Source organism: Gallinula chloropus (assembly GCF_964237585.1).
Source record: "Gallinula chloropus genome assembly, chromosome: 4".
Lineage (NCBI taxonomy): Eukaryota > Metazoa > Chordata > Aves > Gruiformes > Rallidae > Gallinula > Gallinula chloropus.
The window spans coordinates 82,295,323-82,315,990 of record NC_140088.1 but is presented as its reverse complement, the minus strand read 5'-3'; the positions used below and the strand labels follow the sequence as shown (position 1 = coordinate 82,315,990).

Genomic DNA, 20,668 nt, shown 5'->3' with positions numbered 1-20,668 from the left:
GGGGTGTTGGATGGCCCAGCATGGTGGCAGCACATGGGCCACCTGCAGCACAGCCCCGCTCCCTAGGTGACATGGGCTCTGCCAGACACGCTGCTCATGTGAGCTGCATCAGTTTCCACTCCACCAAGCCTGGAGCCCAGCTGGATTTGTCCTCAGAGCTGCCAGATGGGACGGTGCAGCACCCACAGAAACACCCTGGGGATAAAACAAACACATCTGGTGCCCAGGGCCAGCTGCTTTCCGGCTGAACTGGCTGCTATGGACAGCAGCAGGTTGGAGACAAACCTGGACACCTTGGGAAGTTGAGGCCGGGGTCCCCCCAGCAATCCCTGACCCCTCATCCCTTCATCGGGCTGCTGGAGTGAACAGGGAAGGGAAGGGCATCCCAACAGCGTTTCTAAAAGCACTAACAGCAGATGTTAACAAAGGATCACCAAGTTCAAGTGTGCTCAGGAGCTGACTGAGGTGGTTTTTAAGGCATCCAGAGGCACCCAAAAGCTCCGCAGTGCTGTGGGTTTGGGTGGGTGGATTTGGTGGGGAGGCTTCAGGGGCTCCTCTTCTGTGGGAAGCTGCCAGAAGCTCCCCTATGTCTGGCAGAGCCAATACCAGCCAGCTCAGGGATGGACCTGCTGCTGGCCAACACAGAGCAAACCAGCAACAGCCTCTGGAGAATCAGAGTTTGGATGGAAAAACCCCAACTGGCAGTTGAAAGGAGCAAGAAGATGTAAGAAACTTTGCAGACACCAAGGTCAGTGCAGAAGGAGGGGGAAAGATGCACTGCAGGGCCATGGTGGAGCAGATATTCACCTGTAGCCCAGGAAGGACCCCATGCTGGAGCCGGTGGAGGTACCGGTAGGAGACTGTGGCCCCTTGGGAAGCCCACACTGGAGCTGGGGGACTTGTGACTCTGTGGGGAACCGTGCTGAAGCAGTCTGAGCCCAAAGGTCAGCACCCCATGGAAGGACCCATCTAGGGCAGCATAGTCCTGTAGCCTGCTGTAGGACTGTCCACCCAGAGGAAGGAGCTTTGCTGCACGGTGCAGTGCCAGCCATCACCCACACTTCAGCAGGCAGGAGGCCAATATATGAGGTATGGGCATTCCCAGTTGGGCATTTCCAGGCAAAAGCAGCCTGGGGTGCTGGCTGTGAGCCCCCAGGGAGCCAAAGGAGTCACGAGGAAGGCTCTGCAGATTTAGTCTTAAGCGAATTACAGGCACTGAGGCCAGGGGGGGCAGGGCAGCAGGTCCTCTCCTAATGCAAATCTCTGCTTTCTCTACCCAGAGCAGGCATATTCCCTCTCCATCCAGGATTCAATAAGCACCCCAGCGCTGGCCCTGCCTTCCAGAGCCACTCTTGTAAAGCAGAGGTGAGAAGGTGCAGTTTCCTGGTGGAGAAAAGAGCTGTCAGAGGCTCCAGAGCTGTTGGAGGCTTCAGAGCCTCCTTTAAACCCACTCAGCCCCACGTTAGGAGAAGCTGTTTCTCTTACAGCCAGGTGAAGGGACACGGAGCCGGCAGCGCAGACACGGGTGAGAAGATTGCGGGGCATTGCGGGGTCTGGAGGGGGAGCAGGCTGTGGTGCTCCTGGGGTTCATACCAGCTCATTTCCCTGGCAGCACCAGCTTGTGGCACCAGGTGCTGTCAGCTCACAGCTGGGGGGTTTGCAGGGACACCCCACAGCCTCGACACAAGGGCCTGTGAACGTCCCACGGAGCATGGCCACAGCTGGGTGCATAACACGGGGTGCACAGGTTTGCTTGGCCCCTTCCATAGGGTGTGCTTCCAGCCACTGAGATGCAAGGCAAGTTTTGGGGGGTAACCCAACTGCTCTTTCCCTTACAGGATTAACGGGGCCACGTTGGTGCCTCCTCTTCAAGAAGAAACGATCTGGTACCAGACATGGGGCTGGAACTGGCCACGTGCTCCCCACGCAGAGGACAAGCACCAGAGCACAGTCCTGTGCCCCACAGGGAGGGAGATGAAGCCGCACTCCCTGCAGAGTTCAAAGCAAGATGCTTGAGATCCAGCACACAGAGTGCCAGGGATGATCCAAGGATGAGGAATATTACTGGAGCTGGACAACACCTATCCGTAGAGGGGAGAATGACCCCCCAGTATCAAACTGGGCTTCAGTCATGCTGTTATAGGCAACCTGCAGCAAAAGAGGCCCTTGGAAGGGCAGTTGTCATCATGGTCACACAGCCCAGGTGTACAAGGACAGTGTGGGACACACAGGATGTGTAGACGTGGCACTTGGGGACATGGCAGTGCTGATGATCTCAAGGGTCTTTTCCAGCCAAAGCTTTTCTGCAGCTGCTGCTCCAAAGAAAGGCCCACTGCCACTCACACCAGAGCCTGCTGCACCCACAACCACCGTCTGCGGGACCCACCGTACCACCCGCCGCCAGTTAAGGACTCGCTCCCCACTTTGGCTAACTGGGACTCGCAGACAAAGCCCAGGGAACCCTGTGGTGTGCATCAGGTAGGAAGAAGCCAGCTCCTTGCCACTGTCCCTCCAGCCAGTGTGCAGACACAGCCCCCTGCTCCTAGTGCACAGCCACAGGGTGGGCTGGAAGCCCCCCCACAAGCACACAGCCCTGCAGTGCCAGCTGGAGCTGCTGCGCTGAAGGGTGGCTGTGGCAGAGCAGGGTGCCAGGGGATTCGCTGGGTGCTGGCTGCTCTCCCAGACTCCAAACACCACCCCCACGCCTGATGCCATTTATTGGCACTCTGTAGCTCTCAGTATTTCCCTATGAGAATGTGCCCGGCCCCCCTCTCCTCCTGTAGCCTCCAGCCAAGAGCTTTGCCACTCTGGGCACAACAATTGCCCCTCTGCCTGCTCCCAGCTTGGGGACAGCTCCCACTGCAGCCCTGGGCCATGCCACGGTGCCTCTGCCTCACTGAATGGTGACGCCGTGTGACACAGTGTCATCCAGCTTCAGCAAGAAAGGAGACGGGTTTGCCCACAGCAGGGCCAGCCAAACATTGACCCAGGAGAAAAAGAAGCACAAAACTCATTTCACCCCAAAAATCAAGTGAGAAGCAACATCAGCACTAACAGCAAGGGCTGGGCCAGCCATGGCCTCGACACAGATACCCAGCCCCACTGCCACTGATGAGCTTGGGACAGCAGCAAAGCCAAGGCAAGCAGAGGGGGACGGCGGCTGGGGGGCCAGCAGTGGGGGGCACAAGGGCCATCTGGCACGAAAAGCAGGAAGCAGCAGCTTCTAATACGATTAGAGTCTATATTTAACATGCAGAGAGCTACCTTAATCCCAGGAGTAAGGATTTGTCTGCTAATCCCGTTAGTTATTTTGTGATCATACCAAGTGGAGGGCAATTTTCATGCGCTGGTGCAAGATCCAGAGCTCCAAAGGAGGGGTGTGGAGAGCTGACAGGTCCATCAAGGGCCAGGAATGTTAAACGCTGAGGTGACACCGGCAGAGAGGTGACACCAGCCCAGCCCTGCAGGCAGAGTGAGACAAACCTGCCACGCATCACAGCTTGGGAAGGGGTCTCCAGGCAGCTTTATCATACCCCCACCTCTTGCTGCAGCTCTGAGGAGACGGCGGCAGGCGCACGGTGACCCACAACGAAACCATGGGGACAAGGACACAAAGAAGTGAACTGTTCAACACCAGAAGTGCCTCACACCAGCAGAACAGGGCGGCGACAAACCACCAGGCACAAGTCAGCCCCACTGGAGCTCACCGGACCAGGATGTGAGGCAGACACGCACTGGAAAAGCCCTTGGGAGATGGAGAGGCTTTGGATGAGGTGGCAGGAGATAGAGGCCACCTGGGAACAGCCATCCTGGCAGCTTCTCCCTGTGCTTCTGCATAGCATGTTGCCCCAGGCTCTGTGGACTGACTGCTGTGCACGTCCCCTCTCCACCCACAGAGTGACATGGAAACGGCTGGAAAGAAGAGACCCACAGAAGGCACCACAGCAGCCTGGACTCGGCAGGTACCGTACCGCTTCCTCTCGCGTGCTCATACCGCGCCCGTGCCAGGCCTCCAGCAGCCAGATTTGCTGTTCTCTTGCCAAGATTCCCGTGGCAAAGAGTGTTCCCCAAACAGCCCACAGGACGGTGCTCTCCCAGGAGCCCTGTCAGCACAGTGACCCCCCAACCCCGAGTCCCCAGAGCCACCCACCAGACAGGGAACACGCGCTGTATTGCACTGTTAGCTAAGGGAAGGGGAAGGCAGGCAAAGCCTGAGGGGTGCCAGCAGCAACGGCTGCGCTGGCTCTGGCATCCAGGGCTCACAGGCAGCTGATTTAAAACTCAACATGTGGGGAGTGACACCAGGCACAGCCAAGGGTGATGCCAGTGCTGACTGGAAAACCCCATGGCGACTAATGGGAACGGTGGGAGATCTCCCAGCCAGACAGTAGATGAAGGCCGGTCTGGTGCCTGCCCCAACGTGGCAACACAAGTGCCTTCTGCATGGCTGGGGTCAGGCACAGAGGCAAATCAGACTCAGGTGTTTACCTCCCATCCTCCCAGCACCCAGGGGGCAGGCGAGGGGGGAGCACATGCAACGAGCAGGCATGCAGCGGGAGGATGGAGGCACAGCAGCCGTGGGTGAGAATGAGCTGGGATGCACCGAAGGGTCTTTCATGCGGCCGGGGGGACCCGGCAACACACAGATTAATTGTCAGAAAAGCACCACCTTTTTAGGCTTCACTCCACGCTGCATGAGGAGGGAACAAAAGGCACAAGGTTAGAGCTTGTGTGGCACCAGCGCTCAGGTGCGATTCGCCGTGTGCTCAGCGTCTCAGAGGTAGCTGCTCAGGGGAGAGAAGATGCTCGGGGAAGCCACCCCAGGCTGCAAAGGTCAGTGCCATCAGAAGGGGACTCAAGCAACATAAGGAGGCTTGGCAGGGGGAAGCGACAACAGGGCTTGTTTCCCCACCCCAACTTCAGAGCCTTATGCCAGTGTCGATTCGCCTCTTGCTCCTCCAGCACCAAACCTTCCAAGGTGCCCAGAGATGCTGGAAGGAAATCAGCTTCGCTCAACAGAGGCCAATGGCACTCACAAGCAGAGTTCCCCAACGTGCCCAGCTGACTGAAACCTGGAAGCATTTTGGGGGGGGACACATGACACCCCAGCCCACAAACACTACTCACCTCCCACACTGCCTGCCCTGCATCAGACACTGCCAAGGGTGGGAGATCCCTATCCGAGCACTTCCCATCTTTTGTGGGTGTGCTTCCCCACGCCTCAGGTCACAAAGCCTGCTCATGGCTGGCAGGAACATGGGGTTTTCCTTTTAAAATGTGATGCCTGATCCCCTCCCCCCCCGAGGCTGCCCCAATGTCATGGGTTAACCTAGCCCGCGACTAAAACAACCACCCAGCTGCTCGCTGACCCCTTGTGGTACCCAAGGAGAGACCCAAAGAAAAAGGTAGAACTGATCAGATGAGATACAGCCAGCTGAATGGGACAGAAACAGGAGAGAACAACGACTTGTGTGACTGGGGGACTCCCTGGCAGCACAGCACAGCTAGCACCCCCCTCCCAAAGCCCACTCCCACATGCCCTGCTTTGCTCAGACACCCTTCTGGGAAGATGCAGAGGCAGAGCTGGCAAGTCCATGTTTCTGCAGGACAGCTGTGGATTCTGGGACAGGGAACAGCAAAGCCTGAACACGCCTGTTTCTCACACACACCCATCACCGTGGCATCGCTGAAGCTGCCTGTGGCAGCATGGACAGCAGCTGGAAGGTGACAAACCAGACCCTGCGACCCAGGGCACAGCAGTGCCTCGAGCAGTGGCAACTCCAGCCCTGTCTGCCAAGAGGGTTTTGCTTCCAAGGGCAGCCAGCATGGCTTATGCATGGCTTATGCCAGCTTCTTATGCAGGAAAGAGGTATCTGTGATGCCTACAGAGGGACTGTACTGTGAGATATTCAACCTGGGGGTTCCTAAACCTGCTGGGTTCAAACCTTCCTGGCTTCTCTCCCTTCCTGCAACCTTCTCAGCACCTAAGCAGTGTTAAGAACTTAAGGAGCAGCGGCTGCTTTCCCACACTGATTTCACAAGAAGCATTTTTTTCATGAGTAATTATCTTTGCCTTTTACTACTGATGCTCTGAAACAAAGCCACATCTTTTCTTCTGATGCCCCACGCCTCCCTTTGGCAGGCCCAGCGTGACCTGACCTCCCTGACAAGGTGAGCTGTCCCGTTTCTCTGAGCAGCCTGCATGCTAATTCCAGTGTGGAATTAAACCAGCAGACTGGACGTTGTGTATCACAGGCAGAGAGCACAAGGGGAAAAGAGCCCCTGCAATGGGAAGGGGGATCAGACCCAGCACGCCTGTAGGTAAGTCATGCCCCACGCAGCAGAAAAAGGCAATTCCTGCAAAATCCTCCAAATCCCTTTAATCCTGAGCCACATCAAGGCCTGGAGCCACTCCAAGTGCCAGCCTTGTCTCCCGTTCCCAGCTGTGGCCAGATCCCAACGCCAGGCAGGCCAGCCAGGACCCAGCACACAGCTCAGCACCGAGGTGGGGAAAAGTCTTCTCACTCCTGGTCATTACTGATGCTCCAAGGCAGGAGCACAGGCTGGCACACTGCCAGATGCAGAACAATGGGCAGCGCAGTGTGGTGAAGCCCCTTAGCTCCTGAGAAGCCCTTTTCTCCTCCACAGAGCTGTCTGTCCTTGAGAAATGTCTGGTGTCTGTCCCAAAGCACAGACAAGCCCAACCTGCTGCGTCACCCAGCCTTAGCACAGAGCCTGGGGGTACACAGTACCTGCATACAGTTTTGTGTGTTCAACCTAAAATAGTTCTTTAAATTGGGCTTGGCTGGGGGGCAGAAGTGTTTGAGGACAGGTACCTGCTCCCATCTCCTGCTCCTCTGGCAACACCCATCGCCTCTGGGTACAACACGTACCCATTTACGCCACAAGAGGCACTAAGACTGGGGGTAAGGGCACACAGAAGCACCTGCTGTCTCTCTGTGAGCCATAGGTAACAAGGCAGAGAAAGTGATTTCCTAGTTTCAGGTACCCCAAGGAGTCCCCCCTTCCTGTGGGACATCAGGGTGGGCACTTAAGGCAGTGCAGCCAGGAGGCAGGCTGGGCGCCAGTCCCAGCAATACCCATGGAACTTCCATGTGTCACACAGGGACTGCGCTGGGGGTTGAAGCTGCAGTAACCTGCTGCCTTGGGGCACTGGGTGAGAATGGCTCTGTATAAGGCCCTGTCTCTCCATGCCTGACCATGGGCAGTATGGTTATAGATCCCCCACGTGAACAGGGGTAACAGAGAGGCTGACAAACCCCCGTCCTTTCGGTACACTTTGTGTGCCCACATCTCTGGGGGTCAAAACTGGAGCTCTTGGGGAGGCACAAAAAGTTAAGGCCAAGTCAGTAGGAGCAGCATGTGCACCTCAGCCTCTCCCACTAGCCCCAGGCTGCCAAGCCAATGTGTTTGGGCAGAAAGGGGCTCAGCACTCACCAGTTTGCTGGCCTTGGTGGCATCCAGGGAATCTGCAAAGAGAAAGAGAAGGAGAAGCGTGAGCTGTGGCCCAGAGGATGCCTCTGGCTCAGGGTGTCTGCAGCCCAGCAAGGGCCAAGGCACAGCCAAATGGAGTGTCCACACACACACCCCGAGGGAAGCGGCATGAAGCAGGGACTGGGATAAACCGGGAACGGTGGTGTGACAGGGTATGGGTCTGGAGGAACAGGGACCCCCTTATCAGACCCACTGGTACCACCTGAGAAAGCACCAGGGCTAGGCCAGGCTTTGCTGCTTTCCTTAGGTTAAATCACCATGGTTCAGAGATGGATGAGTCACTACAGATAACACACAGCAGCCTAGCAGTCCATAGGGATGCATGTGACCAGTGCTACAACCTCATCGATTTCCAAGGAGAATCTGTGAGCACCAACAGAAACACAGGTCCAGAGGCCACGTGTGTCCTTCCCACAGGAAAATAAAAGGTTTCCAGCCCAGTCCATATACAACAAGGGCTCTGAACACACTCAAGGTGCTTCCGGCCCTGCTCCCCCACTCTCCACCTCAGCCCAGGGAACTGCAGGGGTCCCTTCCCTGAGGGGGAGACATCCCCAGCCTTGAGCAGTCCTGAGCTCAGCCATCACCACTTCTCAGAAAGCAAACCTCCCACAGCCAACATCACAGCCCTAAACTCATGGAGCACTGGCTTTTACGGGGTGCTCCCATTTCACCATGCTAAAGAAGCACCTCATTACAGAGCACACCCATCACAGCAGGATGCCAAACATCAGCACCCCAGTGCTCACAAACCCACCTGTGTCCCCCACCCCCTTGCAGGTTATGGGTGCACACAGTCAAATGGCACAGCCAGTGCCACTACAAGAGTGTGGATGGACCAGGTGGCGTGACCCTGGCTTAGGTATGTCAGAGATGCAGGTAACCACCACAGGTTTGGCTAAATTACATCCTCTGCCTTGTTCCTGGATGTCTGGGGGTCCAGGAGTAGCTCAGGGCCATGGGGGCTGCTTGCCTCCCTCCTCTCCCAGCTGCAGTTCCACCGGGGTTTCACATTTCCAACCATGTCACTGATCACCCCGACCGTAAACGCTGCAGAAGCATCTCACAAATATCAGACAGGAGCTGCCTTGCTGCGTGCCCCACACCTCTGCTGCTCCAGGAGCAGGGAAGAGCACCCTGCACCCACAGTCAGATTGCAGCAGCCAGTGCTGCTATCTCCATGGAAACGCACTGGAAGCAGTCACATCCCAGTGCCTGCATCCAAGGAGCATCCCGATCCCCAAGGCCAAACCTGTGTGCCTGAGGACCCCTCGCTCACCAGTTCAACAACCAATATCTGACTCCAGCTTGGGTGCACGCCCCTCTGCCACAGGCAGGGCTCCCTTCCCACCATACAACTGTCATTCAGGGGCATTTGAGGCAGTGGAGAATGCTGCTGACCCACCCTGCACCCCCAAACCTGAGCCAAACATCCCTGGTTCCCCTCCCATCTGGCATTCAGGAGCTCCTGCCCCAAAAGAGGGCAGAGGAAGTGATGCTGACACTGTGCACTGGGAGGGGTCATCAGAATTCCAGGGGTTTATTCATTTCTGCAGCAGAACTGTCAGTGGGGCAAAGGGGGCATAGGCATCACCCCAGAAGTCCAGTGAGCACTGCTGGCCAGTCATGACAAAGCCCAAGTCGTGCCGGGAACGGAGAGGAACTGCTGAGCACAACCCAGCATTGTGGGGAAGCAGCTATAAAGCCCCAGGTGCTGCAGTCACTGCCAGTCTCCCAAAGCCTCCTGGAAGAACCAGAAACAGGCCTGCAGCAGAAGCCTCGAGCCTCAAAAGGCTTGCACTAATAAGAGGGGAGATGGCACAGCACTTAACAGCTCCCCGTACGGACACACAGACGCCGAGGAACCAAAAGGCAGCACCGCTTGCTCAAGGGCTTTCCCCAAGCCACCAGCTCTCCGACCCTGCTGGGGCACAGCTAATGTATTCCCAGTCTCTGTGTCCCTGGCTGCTGGCTCGAGGGAAGCCCAGCCACACAGAACTCTCAGGGCTTTAAGCAAGGGCCTAGAGAGCACTTGTGTTCTCTCCCCAGCTCCACACACCGCAGGGATGAGGGGAATGACATCAGACTCCCAGCGCTGGCTCGTGGCTTTCACACGGGCTGGGCATTCCAAGGGGTGACACCACTGACACATGCTCAGGGAGCCCAGACCTGCAAACACTGACACCCCCACAGCTCCACATGAGCTCCTCACCCCACACAACTGCTGGAACGAGGAGCCTGAGCTGCCAGCTGGGAAGCCTGAAATAGAAGGACCAAAAGGAGGGGATTTGACTTTTTAAAAGAGCAGATAATGGCAGGACAAGGGGGAATGGACTAAAGCTAAAGGAGGGAAGGTTTAGATTAGATATTAGGGGGAAGTTTTTTACAGAGAGAGTGGTGAGGTGCTGGAACAGGCTGCCCAGAGAGGTAGTGGATTCCCCGTCCCTGGAGGTGTTCAAGGCCAGGTTGGATGGGGCCCTGGGCAGCCTTGTGTAGATCCAGGCCTGGAGGTTGGTGGCCCTGCCTGTGGCAGGGGGTTGGAGCTCTGTGATCCTTGGGGTCCCTTCCAACCCAGACCAGTCTATGATTCTATGATTCTATGAAAAGGATCAGACAGGCCTTCAGGGATGTTCCCACTGATGACTAACATCCATGTCCCCCAGGGCTCAGTCCTGGGTCCAGTTTTGTTCAGTATCTTTATCAATGAAGGGATTGAATGCTCCCTCAGTAAGTTTGTAGATGATACTAAACTGGGAGGAAGTGTTGATCTGCCTGAGGGTAGGGAGGCTCTTCAGAGGGATCTGAACAGACTGGACTGATGGGCTGAGACCAACGGGATGAAGTTTAACATGGCCAAGTGTAGAGTGCTGCACATGGGACAGAACAACCCCCTGCAGTGCTACAGGCTTGGGGGAGACTGGCTGGAGAGCTGTCAGGCACAGAAGGACCTGGGGGTGTTGGTTGACTGCAGGCTGAATATGAGCCAGCAGTGTGCCCAGGCAGCCAGGAAAGCCAATGGCATCCTGGCTTGTATCAGGAATAGAGTGGCCAGTAGGTCTGGGGAGGTGATTGTGCCCCTGTACTCAGCACTGGTGAGGCTGCACCTTGAGTACTGTGTCCAGTTCTGGGCTCCTCACCATAAGAAGGACATTGAGGTCCTGGAGCGAGTCCAGAGAAGGGCAACCAGGCTGGTGAAGAGGCTGGAGGGTAAAATCCTATGAGGAGCGGCTGAGGGAGCTGGGGGTGTTCAGCCTGGAGAAAAGGAGGCTGAGGGGAGACCTTATCACTGCCTAACTGACCTGACAGGAGGGTGCAGAGGTGGGTGACGGCCTCGTCAGCCAGGTGACAGGAGACAGGACAAGGGGAAATGGCAAGAAGCTGCCCCAGGGCAGGGGCAGATCAGATGTTAGGAAAAAGCTCTTCACTGAAAGAGCTGTTGGGGCCTGGAACAGGCTGCCCAGGGAGGGGCTGAGTCACCATCCCCTGATGTGTTTAAAGAAAGGGTAGGTGAGGTACTTAGGGATATGGTTTAGCTTAGGATGGGAACAGTTGGACTTGATGACCTTAAAGGTGTTTTCCAACCTTGTGATCCTGTGATAGGGTTCATCCAAGGAACAGGCTGAGGCCGCACGCCAAGGGCTGGGCTTTCCAGCACTCCACAAAAAAATGCTCAGAGCAGCACACTGAGCAGAGAGTTTCTGTCTCTTGGCATTAACCCCCCACCCCACATCACCACCATCTCGTTCCATCGCTCCTCCGCTCAGCACTGCGGGGTCCCAACCTGAGATGCTCTCACATGGCTGGGCTGTACCCAGGCCAAGCTCTCCCAGCAGCAGCGAGCTGCCAGGGTCAGGAACTCCCCACAGAAGGCAAAGGCAGAAGGCCAAGAGCCCTGAATGCTGAGGGACATTTCCATTCCACTCATGGGAGGGACAAAACAAACATCTCAGGGGGACATTCCGCTTCCCAGGCTAAGCATCACCCCCTCTGATGCCTGTGGGCACACTCTGTGCAGCTCGAGGGTGGATTTCATTTGGCCAAATAAAAGGGTAGTGTGGTTCCTCCTGGCCAGGGGGAGGTGGGAACAGGCCCCACCCAAACACCCAGCCCTGTCCCAAAGCAGTAAGCTGGTGTTCAGACCCTGGCTTCACACACAAGGAATCCCCAGCTCAGCACACATCACCCACACACTGCCCAGGGCAGGAAGCCATCAGAGCCTTATCTGCAAGCTTCTGGGATCCCCAAGTGCACCCCTAAATAACTGCTCAGCAACACCAGCCCTCACAGGGAGGTGAGCCTGTGGAGGCACCAAACAAAGTGAGCCATTGGAGCCTCCTGACGACAGAGAAAGTAGAAGGAAGGCTCAACGCCAGTGGGAAGCCTTCACTGCCAACCAAGGAGGAATGGGGGACAGCCTCCAGCAGCCTGTAAGATGCAGCTGCACAGCCTCAGGGTGGTTCAATGTGGCCATCCCTCCTCCAGGAAGGATTTCCCACCTCCCCCAGGAAAAATCTCCCACCCACTTCCCACCAGACTGCCTGGAACATCTGCTACATGCAGCACTTCCCTCTGCCATTCCCTGTGTGGGATGGTGTGGTGAGGACAAGGGGACAGGGGATGAGCCAGGGTGTAAGTGTGCCCCCCAGGCCGGGATGGGCACCTCAGCAGCTGGCACCCACCTCCCCAGCACCTGGTTCCCCCGACACCCACTTGGCAGTGGAACCTCCTCTGGTCCAGACCAAGGCAGAGATGAGGTTTTGAGGCAAAACAGACCCACCGTACCTCTCTTGGGGACTTTCAAGGCAGCAGATTCTGGTGTTTCTGGGGACGTTGTATCAGCTCCATCTTCAAAGACCTGGATCTGGAAAGAGCATAACAACTGTCATTAGAAGAAGCCCCAAGCCACCCACACCACGCTCAGAAAGTGTGTCCCTTTCAGCAGCAGACCCCAACAGAGAAGGTCACATTATCTGGGCACACGTTTTCAAGCATAGCTCTCTGACCAGCCTCCTTCCACCCGCCTCCCAAAACCAGCCACGTGTTCTTCCTTCACACAGGTGAAAAGGAACATTCACCCAGGGAATTCCACAGGTGGGACCCCAGCATTTGGCAGCCCCGAGCACCTTCAGCACCCGACAGCTCCTGAACCTGGGTGTGACAGGGACAGGAAGGTCCCAATGCTTGACACAGAGCAGAGGTTGCTCACTGGGCTTCGTGGTGCCTCAGCCAAAGCCAGTTTATGAGTCTCTCTTTGTAGGGAAAGCTGCTCACTGTGATGCAGCCACAGGCCCTGTCTCTTCATCCGAAAGCTCTTGGGCACCGCAGGAAGCAGAGGTCTGGGTTGGAAGGGACCCCAAGGATCATAGAGCTCCAATCCCCCTGCCACAGGCAGGGACACCAACCTCCAGGCCTGGATCTATACAAGGGCCCCATCCAACCTGGCCCTGAACACCTCCAGGGATGGGGCATCCACCACCTCTCTGGGCAGCCTGTTCCAGCCCCTCACCACTCTCTCTGTAAAAAACTTCCCTCTAATATCCAATTTAAACCTCCCCTCCTTTAGCTTCAATCCATTCCTCCTTGTCCTGCCATTATCCACCCTTTTAAAAAGTTGATTCCCCTAGGCCCATGTCCAGGTTTGGCTCATATTAGGGGCTACCTAGGGGTTGGAGGTTTGGGGTGGGGGTTTTCTGTGTTAACTACTTTTTGGACATATAGTTTGGTTGGAAAATACAGAAGCCAAGGCTGGAAAGGATTACATCACTTCTGGAGAACCATCCCCTTGCCTCTGAAGGTTTGTTCCTGACAGTTATCTGCTCTTTGCACTCCATGACAGCTCTACATCTGGGGGTTGGGTTTAAAACCAGAAATAATCCATAGAGCTGTTGGTCACAGCTTGTATCTGGGCAAGGTTCTCAAGTTCCAGCAGTGCATTCCTATATTAAAAGCTGAGCAAAAATTGTGCCATGGAAATCACAAAAATGCACCAACTTGCAGGATGCTCAAATCATGGAGAGGGAGGACAAGGCAGTAACCCCAACCCCACTGGAAGTGGCTGTGTGACATGGCTGACCCCCTGGAGCAACTTGGTGCTGCAGGGATTCTCGTGACATTTCATCTACCCCAAGCTGGGGTCCAGCCCTCCAAGCCGAGCGGGCACACGCCCCGTCCCTCCCCAGGGGAGGAGCGCTTCATTGTAGCTAAAGCACAGCATCAAATCCCCCCAGAGGATCTACTCTGACAACTGCAGGAAAGAGAAACACAATTTACCTACAGTCTGTGAGATTTTCCCAGCTGTAAGTTTCTCAAGCTAAAACTCCACAGCACATTAAAAGCACGACAGCTCTGCCGGGCTTTACCGGCACTGTTGGGATGTACTTGTAAGCAGAGGGGAGAAGAGAAAGTTACTTAAGGTCAGAAACTCTTAAAAACCCTTTACAAGCATTTAACAAGATATGCTGGGGAGGTTTTATTATTGGTGCTAGGGAGGATAAAAAAAAAAAAACCCAAAACATTCCTCATTGAGAACTTTTTCTCCCCGAAAGAGGATTTACCGTCGGCGTTCGGGGTCTGGTGTGGTGTGTAACCACAGGAAAGCCACTGGGGAGACCTGGGAGCAGGACATGGGAGGAGGCAGCAGACAGATACACAGCGGAGAGCACAGAGCCCAAAAGGAACCACATTCCTCCACTTACACCCTAAACCTGCTTCTTGAAGAAAGGAACACCTGGACTGTGAGGGTCACTGAGGCGAGCTGCCACCCGCACCCCAAGCACCGTTCTCCCCTGCCTCATTGGTTTGGTGTGGGCTGACTGGGCAGCTCGCTGAGTCCCACAGCAGGAAGACCCCCTGGGAGACTGTGCTCTGCAGTCAGAGCTACAGAAAACAGCTGGGAAACAGGCAGCCATGGCCCTGCACCCATCTGGCAGCCAATGCACCAGGGAATTGCTGAGGTTCACCCTCTGTGCTGGACCTGCTGCTCAAAGATGCCGCTCCCTGTGCTCGCCACGTTCGGGTGACAAGTGCCCATGAGGGGCACTTGCTGCTGCTGGAGCATCTCCTGTGCCCATGCACAGGGGTTTGGGAAAAGAGCAACCAGGGACTTGCTCTTCTGCAGGGGAGAGTGAGAAGCTACTCACCATGACGGAGGGAAAACAGCTGGGTTTGAGCAAGCCACGTGCTCCTCAGCTGGAGAGAATCATAGAATCATAGAATGGTCTGGGTTGGAAGGGACCCCAAGGATCATAGAGCTCCAACCCCCCTGCCACAGGCAGGGACACCAACCTCCAGGCCTGGAGCTACACAAGGCTGCCCAGGGCCCCATCCAACCTGGCCTTGAACACCTCCAGGGACGGGGAATCCACTACCTCTCTGGGCAGCCTGTTCCAGCACCTCACCACTCTCTCTGTAAAAAACTTCCCCCTAATATCTAATCTAAACCTTCCCTCCTTTAGCTTTAGAGAGGTGCACAACAGATCCCAGCCACCCCTAACTTGACTTGAATATTGGTCCCAAACTTCATCTGCTACAGACAACACAGCTGGTAACTCTCTGAGGCAACAGAGGGCAGGCACAGGCCTTGCTCCTCATTTTGGAGGCAAAATAGAACCATGCCATGTACACGTGGTGTTGCTCAGGGACAGGGTTTAGTGGCTGGACACGCAGTGCTGGGTTCACAATTGGACTCCATGATCTTAAAAGGCCTTTTCCAACCAGAACTATGCTACGAATCTGTAACCTATGAGGTGCACAGCCCTGGGAGCAGCCTGGCAGGCAGGGGCTGTGGCAGGGCACCCGCAGAGGGAAGCGTGGTACCTGCGACTGCCGCACAAAGATGCCGTGGTTCTCTTCACAGGTGAAGTACTTCCTGCCCTGCACCGTCCCGTCGTTCTTGCCCTTCGCTTCATCCAGGATGACACCGACCCACTTTCCTGTGGCAAACAGGGTGGCACCGACATAGGCCACGGTCCCACGGTGCCCCTTCCCGATGACTTCGACTCTGGAGCCCACCTTCAGGGGCTTGCTGCTCCCTTCCACGCTCATCCTGGTGCTGGTGCCGGTTGCCTGAGGATAGAGAGCAGAGGCACAGCAAGTTAGACACAGGTGGTGCAGGCAGACAGACCCACAGCAGGGATAACAGGTGCTCCACTACTGTTCAGCAGTTAACAAACACCCACCAGGGCTCACCCACCCAATTTATAAGGTTTTTTATAAGCTTTGGGGGAAAAACACACCCCACAACCATGACACGGCAGACACCAGGGCACTCGTCTTCGCCTTAACCTGAACTGGCTCCATCCTTTCTGCACAGTCCCAGAGCTGCCCACAGCTCTTGCAGCACCCGTGCTGCCAGCCTCTGCCCTCACCTGCACAGGAACAGCAGACCTGGTTCTGGCACTGAGCACATTGGGTTGAAAGGGGCCTCAACCATCATCTAACTCATTCGCTTCCCAGCCCCCAGGGTACCTGTGGGACCCCCCTGTGCCAGGGAACTCGTTGTGAGGGTGATGCTGATGAACAGAAAATACTGTTGGGTCCATACATTAGGCTTCTGAAGCCTTACCACAAGAATTAGTCCACATTTACAAGTCAGCACACACCCCCTGATTTCAAGCACCTCCCAGCTGAGGATAACCTTAACCACACTGACCAACTCTTCCAGAGCATCTGCATGGTGATGGGTGTGAGGAGCTCCATCAAGGCACTCAGGACCCTCGCTCTGACTTAAGCTGCAGTGAAATTTGGGGGTCTTCCCCCCCACCCCACCCCAATGAACTAAGCCCAAGTAAAATAGCTGAAGTCAATGCTGTGTTGCCACGGATCTACTTTAACTCCTTGTTCTTAGCTGCTTAAAGAGCATCATCATGCCAGGAGTGCCCTCACCCAAGCACCAGGGCCTTTAAAAGGCTACACTGAATGTAGTTGAGCAGGGAGGGGGACGTTTGTCCGTCTCACTCGGCCCAAGCCCCGTCGCTCGGCCCGACGCTGCTGCGTTGTTTCCCAGCGGCCTCTAAGACCAAACACACTTGGCATTTACATCACCCTGTTTGTCACTTGTTCTGTTTACTGTGCAGAGAATATTCCTGTTGGAGCGCTGCTGGGTGGAAGAATATAGCCTTTCTTCAGAGGAGGAGAGAGGGCAGCTCTCCCTCCCCCAGCCACGGCACGGGAAGGGGATGAGAAACGTCGCTCTCACGCCAAGGGATGGTGAGCCAGGCACAGGGCCAGGCTGTGCGCCCAGGGAGTGAGACCTCAGCCCCATGGAGAGCTGGGGGATGTGGGGACAGACCCTCACCAGCACATGTGGGAGCCTGTAGCAGAGGGCAAGGCTCCCTCAGCTCCAAACACACAACAGACCCATCGCGCCCGGGAAGTTTTGTGATGAAGAACTGCGGTGCCATGCTCAGGCTTACGTTACACCCTCAAATAAAAGCCTGCCAAGACAGAGGATCCTTCCAGCCCTCAGGAGGACTGACAGCAGCACTCTGCTGAACACTCCCAGCTCCAAAAATCAGCATGCCCCACATGGACAGAGCGAGAGCAAAAACCCCAGGAACGCAGGCAGCTGGAGGAAAAGCAAGGCTCCCGTTTGGACAGCGAGAACCCCGCTCAGCCATCGCAAAGCCCGTCGCTTCCACTTCTGCCCACCCAGGTTTGGGTTTCCAGTTTAACTGTGGTGGCCACGGGCAGCCACAGCCTGAGATCCACTGACATCTTCCAGCTCCAGCTCAGCACTGCTGACACTGACTTTCCCAAAGGGTGAGATGTCCCAGGAGATGCTCCCGGACAGCCGCACGGACTGCAAGGCTGGACAAACTCCTGCACTTGTAGCAGGAGGAGCACGCAGGGCAGACTCTCACAACCAAGGGAGGGCAGGGAAAAGCCCCAGGAGATGGTTTGGAAGGAGCAGAGCCCAAACTGCACGACTTGTGGGAACCAGCCCAGGCTGCATCCCACGGGACAAGGCAAGAGCCTCTGAGCACACAGAGCCCCAGCCAGGCTTTCACCACACACACCCCCCACAAACTATCCGATTCTTGGTGCCCAACAGACCAGCCAGGAGAGCAGCAGGAGACAAACTGGCCTCAACAATCAGCTACCCCACTGCTTCTGCAGCAGCAGGGTCACACGTGGTGGCAGGGGCTGCGTGTAGGTGCCTGGGCAGCGCCTGCTGCAGAGCAGTCACACACAAGCAGGGAGAGCCACTTGCCTTCCCTGCTTCCTTTCCGAGCACAAGCGCGTGTCAACAGCCCCCACAGCACCTCTGTTTGCACACACCAGGTACAGGATGCAACATAGCTACAGCCACAGCTCTCCTGACAGCAAGACCACTTCAGGAGGCTTCCCACATCCTTCCCTCCAGCTCCTGGCCCATTCCCCATCACGGATGACCAACCTGCCAAGCATGCTGCCCCAGCAGGTGCAGACAGGTGCCCACCATGGGGAGAGCTGGAGGTGGGGAGTCTCTCAAGCCAGACTTCCCACTCTGGGGCAATGATGAGCAGAGCTGCAGCAGATGAGCACGCCATCAGGCTCGCAGGGCTGCCTTCCCCCTCACCATGGAAGAAAAATGGGGCACTTCCCATGGAAAAAAAGAATTTCCTGATGTCTTTCAAACCACAAAACCTCTTCAGGGCCTGTTTTACTAATCATGAGGCAGAGCTGCAGCGTAATGAAAGGAGCACATCTTTGTTCCTTGCAAAATCCCCCTCCAGAGACCAGCCCCTGGGGCTAACCATAAGCCAGAGGAGCTGCTTGCTCCAGGGGCCTGGCTGGGAAGTTGCACCAGTTCCACTTGCGATGTGCTCCGCTGCCCCAGCGAGCCTCTTCCGCGCCTACAGAGGGGCGAGCGGTCCCGTGGCAGAAAAACAAGGCCTCTTCCCTGCATCCAGCCACCCTGAGGTTGCAGCCAGCTGCCTAATTAGCACAGCAGAAAGCAACGAACACCGGATTTACTGGAAAGGAGAATAACAACCATCATCCCACGGGTCAGCGCCTGGCCAGAGCCCTTCGCACCCAGCCATCACCAGAAAGCCCTCCCCAGAAAGCCCCCCCTCCCAGCTCCACAGCCCAGCAGCTGAGGGGTGAGGGGATATAACCAAAGTGCAGGTAAAAGCCTCTGGGATGTGCACATTTCCCACCCATCAGGAGATGGATTCTTCTCTGTGGTGCTGTGAAAGGGGAGACCAGAATAATTGACGTTAGCGCAGCAACACACAGCATTATGCAAATGACTGTAAATCTGTTGAGTCGTCTGAAAAAGACCTGCCAGCTCAGGCAGCGGAGGGCTCCCCTTTTAAAAGGCCTGGCCCCCCTTTTTAAAGGCCTGGCCCCCCCTTTTAGAGGCTGGTTGGGAAGGAGTGCTGGCATTTTCACTAGCAAATAAGACCAAGGGCTTTGTATTTCTTCTCTATGCATCCCGTCACACTGGCAACGCATTTGAGGGTTATTTTTTACCAGGGTAAACCAACAGGAAATCCCCCAGGAGCCCTAAAAACCTCTGTTTTCTCTCTGGAAGTGCCCATGAACAGCAAGGAGAAGGTGCTGTGGGTATCTGCTAGTCCTCTATGCTGGGTGCCCAGCTGTCCCCCCCCAAACAGCCAGGCCCTGCTCACAGCAGTGCTGTACCCGATGACCGCGGACGAGCCAAGTGTCAGCAGAGACCTGAGCTGGGTGCACACACAACCTTCAGCCCGCTCTGGCAGGGGATTTATCACTGCTGCATCAGGTCCAGGCCAAGCCCCCAACACATCAAACATAAAAAAGGCTTTAAATTACTGGGTTGCAACCTAAAACACAACACAGGGGCACACAGCGAGCTACCCCAGCTGCTTTGCCCCAGTAAATCCCAACAGGCACTTAGCTGCAAACCCGGATGAAGGATGCTTTTTGCATCACAGTGTTTCTGCCCCAGGGACACCAGAACTTCACCCAAAGCTGCTGGCCAAGAAAAACAAGGAAATTCAGCCTGGGGCACCCACCTCGGTCTCAAACATTTGCACACTTCAGGAGGACAGATCTGAGGCCTGCAAAGCACCATTTAACTGCTTTTAAAGGACAAAAAGTGCTGAAGGAGAAGGACATAGTCAAGGGCTGAAACATTGCAGCAATGGAGACCCAGAGCCAAGCCAGCACCAGCCCCTCATATCTCCCTTCCCTGACTCACCTCCTCCTCCTCCTCTCCCCACAAAGCCCTGCCCAGACCCAGGACAGCATCTCCCACTGATGCCACCCACAGCCCAATAATGCAGTGAGAGCATCTGTGGAGCCACACTGCTCCCTCACCACCCCAGGCAGCGAAGGGGCACAGTGAGGACCTCAGCAGGGCCATACAAGCCTGCTTGGCACCTCAGCTGCCCTGGGACATCTCTGCTGTGGACAGGGCATATGGTCACCACATCTGAAGCCAGCAGCACTGGCAGCTGCAGTCCCACCAGTGGGACAGACGGGCTCCCTCAGCTGAGCAGAGCGACGGCTGCTCACGCCAAGCCCAGGGATGGGGTTGGGGAGGCTCAGGCAGAGGCAGAGCAGACAGATCCACACGTGTTTCCATGTTCAGGGACAACGGGAGCACCTGCCCAAGCCCCAGCCATCAGCCCCCACCACCCCCCAACAACAGGTTTCCTTAATGATACTGCAGACACCCCAAAAAAGTTGTGTGTTCCTTCACCCCATGACTCCCCTCAGTTTGGACACGGGTCAGTCTGGTGGCATGTCACCATTCCAGCTGTTGTAATTAACACAGTGGCCAATTAACAACATATGGGTGTGCCCTGCCACAAGAACATAATGGAACAAGTCGTTAGCGTCCTCCTGGCACGCCAGCGATCTCGTTAGTGCCGAAGGACAAGAGTTAATGCAATTAGGTCTGGCAAAAGGAGGGGCACACGGTCTCAGCTATGAAATGGTTGGAATTCTGTGGAGCCACGGAAGGAGGCTTCATGTTAAAACCCACACAGAGGCTATTAACTCCGTGGTGCTCTCGTGCCCAGTGCCCTCCCTTCCCGAGGAAGCCCCTTGTCTGTGCTATCAGCAAACAAAGCACTTTGGACTCACAGCTCCCAAGCAGTTTTGGTGTACTGCACCTCACTGGGGGACTTTCAGAGTGACCCCCCCCCCTGCCCCGGTCCCCAGCACCTCTCTGAAATGAGAC

The 20,668-nt window shown here is 56.0% G+C and overlaps 1 protein-coding gene across 3 annotated transcripts in view; it reads right to left on the bottom strand.

The window, feature by feature from the left end:
• Window positions 1-20,668, bottom strand: part of DCTN1 (dynactin subunit 1) — a 63,061-nt gene that overhangs the window by 27,012 nt on the left and 15,381 nt on the right. For all 3 annotated transcript variants that reach the window (XM_084263777.1, XM_084263778.1, XM_084263779.1), the window contains exons 3-5: window positions 15,331-15,579; window positions 12,298-12,376; window positions 7,459-7,490 (exon numbers count right to left, since the gene is read on the bottom strand). In XM_084263777.1, coding sequence (XP_084119903.1) covers window positions 7,459-7,490; window positions 12,298-12,376; window positions 15,331-15,558 — 339 coding nt within the window. In that variant the 5' untranslated portion in view covers window positions 15,559-15,579. The remainder of the gene's footprint in view (window positions 1-7,458; window positions 7,491-12,297; window positions 12,377-15,330; window positions 15,580-20,668) is intronic.